Genomic DNA, 10,601 nt, shown 5'->3' with positions numbered 1-10,601 from the left:
CGCCATGTGGGCAGGATACTATCGGTAGCTTGCCGGGTTCTCCAAGAGGGACGGAGGAATCGAACCTGGGTCGGCCACATGCAAGGCAAATGCCCTACCCTACTGTACTATCACTCCAGCCCACCTCACAGTGATCCATTAAAAATTAAAAAAAAATACTAAACAAAAACATTACACAACCTACACTCCAAATAAGTAGGGAATAGTCACAACCAAATTTATACCAGTCTAAGGGAATATAAAAAACATAATAATTTCAAGAATGATTTGAAGACCAAAACATATCTAAATTTAATTTAAATGAAGAAATGAATATGTTGAAAAACTCAGGTATACAGGTTTTATGACAGAAATTTTCAGGTTCTCACAGAGTTGTGAATGGGCAAAGTTCCCCTACCCCCCTGTTCACTGGGATCCTGGCAGTCACATCCACAAACTGCCTCTGGCACCATAAAAGTTTATTAACTGGCCATGATCCAGAGACTCACAAATAAATCTCAAAAGAAATCAATAAGCTGCAGAGATGTTTCCAGACCCCAAAGTCACAATCCAGTGACTTTGGGGTTAAAAATTTAACCCTAGATGTATCACCCCATTAAAAATTTTAGAATTCCTGAATGGCCATGACATCTCATCCTCTACATCACTGATATACCAGGGGTAGCACACTACATTGGATGGAATGTAAAGTAGAAGGCAACCAATCTCAATTAACACACAAGACCTACCCTCTAACAATATGTTAGTAATCTCCTACAAAAGCTTAATTGCTCCGGGGTGAGATACAATAATTATTCATAACAAGCCATACAAAATAAATTGCTATTGGGGCAGGCTCGGGTGGTGGTTGACAAAACTGAAAAAAATGGTGGTGGGAAGGTGTAATGGAGGTGGGATTGGTGTTAGAGTATTGAATGTAATAAATTGTCATGAACAACTTCATAAAATTAAATTAGATTAAAAACAAACAAAAAAAGATGCTTGTCTTAATGCAGCTCACCCTGGTTATATCCTGGCACCACATGCTCCCCAAGCATGGCTGGGGTAACTCCCACACCCAGGCACCACCAGGTACAACCCTCAAACCTTCTCCAAACAGAATATATCTTTCATCATCATCATCATCATCATCATCATCATCATCATCATCATCATCATCATCATCATCCCATTGATCATCGAATTTCTCAAGTGGTCTCAGTAATGTCTCCATTCGTCCTAGCCCTAGGATTTTAGAAGCCTCTCTTTACACGTCCTTTCCAACGGTGCTGCTTTGGAGGCTTTTTCAGGGTCAGGGGAACGAGGCCCTCCATTGTTACTGGTTTGGGCATATAAATATGACATGGGGAGTTTGCCAGGCTCTCCCATGTGGGCAGGAAACTCTCGGTAGCTTGCCAAATTCTCTCAGAGGGAGAACTAGGCTATAAGATGTCACTCTTCTGGGAGCTTGGTTTTATAGTCTCTGGATGTTGGCCATTGGTGGGATTACATGGCCAGTCCCTGGTTGTGACCGCCTAGCTACTGGAAAATGGGGGATCTGGGTGGAAGAGGCCCAGTCCCGATCCTAGCATCTTTTTTTTTTTTTTGGTTTTTGGGTCACACCTAGCGATGCACAGGGGTTACTCCTGGCTCTGCACTCAGGAATTACTCCTGGCGGTGCTCAGGGGACCATATGGGATGCTGGGATTTGAACCTGGGTCGGCTGCGTGCAAGGCAAATGCCCTACCCGCTATGCTATCACTCCAGCCCCCTGGATCCTAGCATCTTTGGAGATCTCAGCCCCGGGTCCCACACACCTGGGTTCCTCTGCTGGTTCCTTCATGCATGAGGCTCTTCCGAACATGTGGGGAGGGGCCTTGAGCATGGCTGTGGCTAGGTTCTGGAGGTCTTTGTCTGCAGGGGCTTGCTTGAGGTGAGGAGGGAAACTGAAACCCACCCCCTCCGAGGGGCCCTGGTGAAGACAGCCAGGCATGGGGGCAAGAGACTCTCTATATCTTTAAAAAGTAAAAATAAAAATATATTTTAAAAAAGTAAAATAAAATTTTAAGTTCATTACAATTTTTATATTTTCTATAGGTGATGTGGCTCAGTGGTTAAGCTCATACCTCCTATATGTGAGGCCCTAGGACAGCAAAAAAAGAAATAAATGAATTTCTCGTATATGTCTACATAAAAAAAATCACAACTAAAAAGTATTCATTGACCACCTAGTTCTTATCTCAATGGAACCAATGCTACCAGCCTCTGAGGTGGCATCTGAAGATACCGACGGCTGCCTGGGCAGCTGTGTACACGCACACTCCCTGCCACCACCTCCCAGTGGGGGCAGGAGCCGACTCTCCATGCGTTGCCTTCCCTTCATGAAGTATCTTGGAGGCCACTTCCCTGCGTTCTGTTGAAAAAATTATTTTTCTTAGGCCACAATCAGTGGTGCTTCAGGTACCACTCAGTGCCAGGGGATCGAACCTGAGGCTCCCACATATGCTCCAACTTTTTGTTTCCTTTAGGCCCCACCCAGTGTTCCTCAGGGATAACTCCTGGCCCTGTGCTCAGGGATCACTCTTGGCAGCACTCAGAGGATGATGTATGATACCAGAGATCCAAGCAGGGACCACCACATGCCCTGCGAGAGTCTTAACCCTGGACCCTAAGCTATTTCTCTGACCCTGTCTGAGCTGGCTTCCCAGGCCAAAGTAGGGAGGGAGTCTAAATATTTTCATTTTTAGTGCTGGGGATGGAGCCCAGGGTCTCACACAGGCAAAGCCAAGGCTCATACTCTACTGCTGAGTGGCACGCCTTCCCCCGGTTCTTCTAACCACACCTTTGGCGGGATGTGCCCCAGCTACTTCAGACTGCACTGATGGTGGTTGGTGAGCTACTGTGGGGCTTAAGGCACACACTTGCATACAGCTGATCTGGGCTTGACCCCCGACGCCATACGTGGTCTGTCTCACATCACTCATGCAGCCTCAGAGGTCCCAAGGGGTCTCCTGGGCACTGCCTGCGATGTGCCCAAAATAAAAATTTTGAAGATCCCACAGATGGATACAAAGCCAGAAAATATGGACAGCTTTGAACAGCAGAAGACAGGGAAAAATCTAAAGTTCCTGTTTTTTATTCCAGTTCATTCCCACCCTTTCTCTCTCCCCACTCCCATACCCCCAAAGGAAGGCCAAGATGCAGACGACGTGGTGTTGACATTACCGAAGCTCAAACACCGTTTGGAGTAACCAGGCTGAAGGACAAAGCTCAGAAGCTTTGCTTTTCAACCAGTAGACCTTGGGGTGCCAGAAAACACTTGTTTGCAAAATTATATCAGCATCTCAGCTTCTCTCCCTCAAGAGATTAATGTTTAACGAGGAAGACGAAATGTAAAGGGAGAAGGAAGGAAGCTGGGTGTGAGTGTTGGGCCTTTCTCTGAGTTTCAGGGAGTCACGTGTCTGTGCCCTTCACCCCCCATGGCTCTTTTTTCCCTGTGGGGTCACACCTCTCAAGGCTCACGGACCCACACAGAACTGGGGCTCCAACATGTCAAGCATGCTTTTGAGCCCTTTGGGCCATCTCCCAAGCCCCACTGATTTGTTTGCTTTTTAAGGATGAACAGCCTCCGGATGAGAGTGTCCAGTGGGAAGGTATGGAATGATTCTGACGTCGCCACCACGAAGTGCTAGAAACCACAGACGACTCGGAAGGAATTGCTGTGTGGCTCCAGGACAACCACTCAGCCTTTCTGTGTCCACTTGAGAATAACTAAATCTATCTGCCCAGTTTCTCTTCCTGTACCAGGTTAGGAACAAGGGATCTAATCCATATGAAAATCAGAGTCAGGGCCGGAGAGGTAGTCCAGGGATTAAAGCGTTTGTGTTGGTTTGGTTGTAATTTTGTTTTGGGGCCATATTCAGTGCTGAGGGTTTACTCCTGGCTCTACGCTCAGAGAATACTCCTGATGGGGCTGGGGGACCATATGGGATAGCAGGGATGGAACCCAGGCTGGCCATATGCAAGGCAAGCATCTTACTCACTGTACTATTCGCCAGCCCTCAAGGCACTTGTGTTGCATGCAGCTGACTGGGATTGATTTCTGGCTCAGCATGGTCTGAGCCCCACGAGGAATGATGCCTGAGAACAGAGACAGGAGTAATTCTTGAGCACAACTGCGTATGGACCATATCGCCTTCGCTTCCTCCTTACCCCCAAATCATAGTCAAATCTACTCCCCTAAGTGAAGGGACAACAGGAGAACACAGAGGCCAAGAGACTTGTCAACTGCCGAGTCAGCTGGAGCAGGAGCTAAGCCCTGACTCGGCTGGCATGTGGCGGAGCCTCACTTGGTCTTGGACTGAAACAAGGATGACCTTCAGCCATGGGCTGACAAGGGTGAATGACAAGCCTGCCTACAGGATGTTCAGTTCTGCCTTCTCCAGCATTACGATGACTGCTTCTACCTGACTTTGCAGAAAGAGTGTTTGATCTTCCAGCCAGATTGAAGTGCTGGGGCAAGTGGCCAGGAGTACCTGGGTGAAACTGAGCAGGCAAGAGAGACCAGCATGGTCCTGGCAGGAAAGAAGGAAGTCAGGGATGGAGAAGGGGAGTGCCAGGGGGACCTCAGAAAGCTTGGAGAGGTGGAAGGGGGCTGGTTCAAAGAAGGGTATTCTCAGCCCTGTCAGGACAGCGCCAGCATGATCTGAGCTAGTCACCATCCAGAGGGCACTCACAGGGGCCTCCCAAGTGGGAAAGTCATCCATCACCTCTACAGTGGGACCTTTTGGGAAAGAAAATCTTCCAGTTCCCACACACCCTCTCAAGCACTTGGTCTCAGGCAGGCAATAGCACTGTACATTGGGGCTCAGCACATCTGAGGGGCTGGGGCAAAGGTAGTGATACCAGACTTTGGAGAATTGAGGGTGGAGGTCGGAGAGATGATGCTGGGTCCCCTGGACCAGTGGGGGACAGGGCCTGTATGGACCACATGTCACAGCAACACAAACACCCCTTGTGTGATGAGTCAGCAGAAGGGGGCTTGCCCACATTCAGCTGCAGATCCATGAGCTGACAGGCATGAGCTCTGTGAACCTCTCTGGGCTCCAAGACCATTCCACATGAACCATGCAAATCTAATTTTTCAAATCCTTTGCTAAGAGTCTCAGGAGAGGGTGTGGGCACTCATGCAGGGAGAAGGAAGGTGTCAACAAATGGAGGGAGTAGGAAGAGGAAAAGATCGGAAGAGAGACTCCTGGAAGGGCCACCCTCCAGGGCCTCTGGGTTCTGAGGAATGAACACAGACCTTCTTTCATGTTGAGAATGGATCACGAGTCATCCACAAGTTCCTACTCGCACAAGGGGGCTCTGTGGGGACCAGACAGGAGTTCGGGGTTCTCTGATTTAGGTTCCAGCGGGAAGGAGGAGAGTAGGTTGGGGGGATGGAGATGCACAAAGCTTCTTTCATGCCCCCAAGGCCCTTAGCAGGAACTGAGAACCTGGGAGATGGCGCTAGGCTCACCCGGGGAAGGTGTGGGAGACTCCAGGACACCCCGCTGGCACTGAGGAAGAAAATGAACCTTGCATCCTGGCCGGGAGACAGACCACAAAGAGCCTGTGCCCTTCCGATGCCCACGGTTGGGGTGGGGTGTTTGTTTAGAACCAGGCCCGGGTCTTGGGAGGCATCTCTCCCTGCTCCAGAGGAGACCACCTGGAGACTTTCCTCTGTCCCCTCCCCAGTCCTCCTCTGCCCAGGGTACCCAGGACTTGGAGGGAGGGGCCAGAAGGAGAGTGGTGTGTGTATGTGTTGAGGGAGGGGGAGGAGCCCTGCCCAGGAGAGGAGGCTCAGACCAGCCAGCTCCTCTAGCTTCAGAGGCCGAGGGCAGCCGTCCACCCTGCTGTGACCTCCAGTGACCCAGAGAAAATGTCTTTTATTAGCGGCGAAGTCTTTCTTCCTTTTTGGAGAGAAAAGAACAATCATGTCTTACTTAAGGACAGAGTGTGTGGTGCCTGCATGTTGGTATATGTGCGTTCCCATGTGCGCATGTGTGTGTGTGTGTGTGTGTGTGCACACTCAAGGCTCACAAGTATTCCAGTCTCTGAAACTGTAGGCCTCACCCTCCCTCGCATGAAGCCAGTTCATAGACAACCAGCAATTCTTGAAGAAAATGATGGTGGCAGGGTGGCACAAGCCCCTCTTTCCCTCTTCCCCATGCCCAGACTGTAGCCTGGAGCTGCCAGGGACTCCTCATCAGCTCGGGGCAGTCTCCCAGGATTGGAAGAGTTGCCCCTCAGCAGAAACCTGTGCCCCAACCTCCCCCCAACACACCTAATGGTCCCCTCTAACTGCCATGAAACTGACCATCTCTATCACAAACTCACCCGGCCTAGGGAAGGTGGTTTACTGGGAAATCTAGCTGTTAAAAGTACATGGGGGGGGGGTGGGCTGGAGCGACAACACAGTGGGTAGGGCGTTTGCCTTGCATGGGCAGACCCAGGTTCTATTCCCAGCATCCCATATGGTCCCCTGAGCACCGCCAGGAGTAATTCCTGAGTACATGAGCCAGGAGTAACCCCAGTGCATCCCCGGTGTGACCCAAAAAACAAAGAAACAAAAAAGTACATTGGGGGAGAAATACAAGATCAGAGGCCATGAACACACTCACCAATGGTGTCCCCAGTATCTACCACTCCCTGCCCCCCCCCCCATTCAGGAGACAAGCCTCTCCAGTGGATCATGCATCAGAACAGCCCTTCTCATCCTCTTCCTAGGCTGGAATCCACTGTTGCCATCTGGCTGGACCACCATGGGCAGTTGGGATGTAGCTCTTAAGTCTGTTCATTCATTCCTCTTGCAATTCCTTGAAGGGCACTGAGCGAGGAAGGGAAGGGGAGCAGGGTCCAATGTGAACAGAGGGCCAGGGATGTAGCTCAGTGGGAGACTCACCTGCCTGAGAGACTCTGGGTTGGATCCCTGGTGCCACACATCAACCCATTAATCAACGTGCCCACCAGCTCCATCTGCAGTTTTTGACATTAACCTCATGCCATCGCTCCCCTTACTCCTCACCTTGTCTCTCCCTTCAAGTTGAAAAAGAAAGGAAGAAAAAATAAAACAGGGAAAGGCAGCGAACAGTTACAGGCAGGGACACAGGAAACCCTCCCCGCATCTGCAGGAACTTTAAGGAGAATCACCCGGCTCCAAGGGACACGGACCTTGAAAGAACAAATGAAAGAACTTGCCTGGAAAACGTACTAGGTAAGAACTAGGATTCTGGGGGTGGGAGTGCGGGGGAGTCTGTCACCTCCCACTTTCTAAGCTTGGGTTTTGCTTTAACTTTGGGATCTCAGAATTCAGAAAATCTGAGCTTCATGGCTAAAAGCAAGTTGAAGTCGCTGCCTCCGAGGCACGAACTTGGACTCGGCGGGGCCCCTGAGCGCCCACTATAAGCCTCAGAAGACCAAGACTCGGGGTTCTCGGGGTGTGGCCCGAGCTCCGTCTGCCGCCGGACTCTGGGGACCGGCTCAGCACAGGAATCACCCCGACCTTGAAAGTGCCCCATTTGTTACTCGGAAACGCAGGAATTCGCGTTACGTCGCACGCAGAGTGTGATAAAGTGTGTCACGGGGCGGGGCGCCAACACGTTTGGTCTTTTATTTTTAAAGGCTGAGAAAGCGAAGCGAAGTACACAACCCCGGCTATTCAGGGACGGTCGGGTGGCCAGTCAGAAAGGTGACGGGCTCGGGCTTTGAAACCTGCTCGCGCTCTGCTTTCACTTCCCGGCCCTCCCTCTGGGCCGCGCCGCAGCAGACGAGTCAATCGACCCCCTTTGTACCCGGTTTTATTGCTCAGAACCCCTAGGGTCTCGATTTGCTCTCCGAAGAAAGAGCAGGCACGGAGCTGCCCGCGGGGGTAGCCCCTTCTGGATCCCCGTTTCGTTCTGCGGATGCCAGCCCTATCGACCCGCACCATAGCCAGGCTCCCGCCTGCATACCCAACTCTTCCCCTCCTCCCCGCACCCCCTGTCCCCTCTCAGTGCACTGTTTACTTGGGAACTGGATCACGTCGCCTTCCAAGCTCACTTGCAAAATGCTCAAACTTTGCAAGCGTTCTAGAAAGGTCTGTTCGCGGGCCAGACGCCCTCAAAGGAGCACGGAGGTCCCGGTGCGCGCCCTGAGTCTGAGTAACTGGCTCTCGGCCGCAGCGGCCGGAGCGTTGGAGGCGCTCCCCAGCCTTGCTGCTCTCCGCACCCTGCTCGGAGGTCGGAGCGAGTTCGGCCAGCCATCGGTCCCAGCCCTTCGGGTCCCCGGCGCGCAGCCCTCGAACCTGGAGCGGCCGCACCCAGACGCCGCGCGCGGCTGCCCAAACCCTCGGTTGTGCGCGGCGCGCGCGCGGGGGCCACCGGCCGCAGGTACTCGCCGGCCGAGCGGACACGCAGGGAGAGCTGCCGGAACCCTGGGGGCACGCGGGCCCCGCCCCCTCCTCGCCCCGGGACTCCCGACGGCCGAGCGTCTGCTGTCCGGGGCCGCCGCCCCCGCCCCCCGCGCCCCGCACCCGGTGATTGGCTGGCGCCGCGGGGCCCTGGCACGCGCCTGTGGATGTAGTTATAAGAATCCTCGCGTGCCAGGCCTCCGCTCCAGCGAGGCGGCACAGCCCTCCCCAGCGCAGCGCCGGCGCCCGCCTGAGCGCAGCGGCCGCGGGCACCCCCGGGAGGGGCGGGCAGCGGGGAGGGCGGGGGGCGGCGGCCTCACGGAGGGAGAGGCCACGACCGCGACCCCAAACTTGCAGAAGGGCGTCCCGGGCCATCAGTTGCCCCCCTCCCTCCCGCGACCCTCCCTGCCCCCCCCCGCCCCCGCGGTCCTCGGCGCCGAGCATGGACGCGGTACTGTTAGAGCACTTCCCCGGGGGCCTGGACGCCTTCCCGTCCCCTTACTTCGACGAGGAGGACTTCTTCACCGACCAGTCCTCCCGGGACCCGCTGGAGGACCCAGATGAGCTGCTGGTGGACGAGCAGGCCGAGGTGGAGTTCCTCAGCCACCAGCTGCACGAGTACTGCTACCGGGACGGGGCGTGCCTGCTGCTGCAGCCCGCGCCCTCGGCGGCCCCGCACGCGCTCACCCAGCCGCCCCCGGGGGGCCCCGGGGAGCCCGAGGACGCCGGCCGCGCCGGGTACTGCTGCGAAGCGGGGGCGCCCCCCGGCGGCTTCCCCTACTCGCCGGGCTCGCCGCCCGCCCGCCTCGCCTACCCGTGCGCCGCCGCCGCCGTGCTGGCCCCCGGGGCCCGGCTGCGCGGCCTGAGCGGGGCGGCGGCGGCGGCGGCGGCGGCGGCGGCGCGGCGGCGGCGGCGGGTGCGCTCCGAGGCGGAGCTGCAGCAGCTGCGGCAGGCGGCCAACGTGCGCGAGCGGCGGCGCATGCAGTCCATCAACGACGCCTTCGAGGGGCTGCGCTCGCACATCCCCACGCTGCCCTATGAGAAGCGCCTCTCCAAGGTGGACACGCTGCGCCTGGCCATCGGCTACATCAACTTTCTCAGCGAGCTGGTGCAGGCGGACCTGCCGCTGCGCGGCGGCGGCGCGGGCGGCGGCGGGGGAGCGGGCGGTGGCGGCCGCCTGGGCGGGGACAGCCCGGGCAGCCAGGCCCAGAAGGTCATCATCTGCCATCGGGGCACCCGTAAGTGCGTCCTCCTCCCGGCACACGGAGACGGGCGAGGGGTTGGGGGGGTGGGGTGCGGACCGACGTGCCTACGCTTGCACGGACAGACAGAGGGCTGGTGTGGGTGACCCAGGCAACCAGGAGCGCTGGCGGGTTCTCCGGCCCCCGCCCCCACCGTCTCTTTGACCGTGACTTGGAGGGCGCGCGTGCCAGATCTGCAGTTCCTGATTTCCACCCAGAAGAAGGGCGGGGGGGATTGGAGGGAAATCTCAGGGACCCCACGGCTGCGCTGGGATTCGATTTGGCCACTCACCGTCTTCTCCTCTTTCCACTTCAGGGTCCCCTTCCCCCAGCGACCCGGATTACGGCCTCCCTCCGCTAGCTGGTCACTCACTCTCTTGGACTGATGAAAAACAACTCAAAGAACAAAATATTATTAGAACAGCCAAAGTGTGGACTCCAGAGGACCCCAGAAAACTCAACAGCAAATCTTCCTTCAGCAACATAGAGAATGAACCGCCTTTTGAGTTCTTGCCTTGAGCCAGCCCGCGCCCTCTCCAGGCACCACCGGGTCCTGTGCATGTTGTACGTGTAAATACCTGTAACGTAAATGTAATTTAAGAATCACATTTTTCTAATGGCAATCAACTTATTTATCTATTTATTATTCTGTCAAGTTAAGAATATAGGCGATCTCTCTTAAAATATATAATTTATATAATTTATCCTGATTTTGTTTTTTAAAAAAATGCAATAGTCTATGATTCCCCCCAACCCACCCCCAGCACCTTCAGTGGAATTCTGCGTTGTTGGAAGAACTCTGGCCAGGAAACTTCGCCCTAATTTATTGCCAGATATGTTTTATTTCTGAGTCGTGTTAATAAATGGTATTGACACCTTTTCTCAAAGTTATTTGCTTAATATACAGTGAGAAGTAGTTGTTGCAGTAAAAAGAATTAAGGAAAGCAAAA

The 10,601-nt window shown here is 54.4% G+C and overlaps 1 protein-coding gene across 1 annotated transcript; it reads left to right on the top strand.

The window, feature by feature from the left end:
* Positions 1–8,852: 8,852 nt before the first annotated feature.
* Positions 8,853–10,170, top strand: PTF1A (pancreas associated transcription factor 1a). Its single transcript, XM_004605489.3, has 2 exons — positions 8,853–9,648; positions 9,968–10,170. The coding sequence occupies exons 1-2, from the start codon at positions 8,853–8,855 to the stop codon at positions 10,168–10,170; spliced, it is 999 nt and encodes a 332-aa protein (XP_004605546.3).
* The last annotated feature ends 431 nt before the right edge of the window (positions 10,171–10,601 follow it).

This window comes from Sorex araneus, chromosome 9, assembly GCF_027595985.1.
Source record: "Sorex araneus isolate mSorAra2 chromosome 9, mSorAra2.pri, whole genome shotgun sequence".
Taxonomy (NCBI): domain Eukaryota; kingdom Metazoa; phylum Chordata; class Mammalia; order Eulipotyphla; family Soricidae; genus Sorex; species Sorex araneus.
This window is presented reverse-complemented; position numbering and strand designations above follow the sequence as displayed.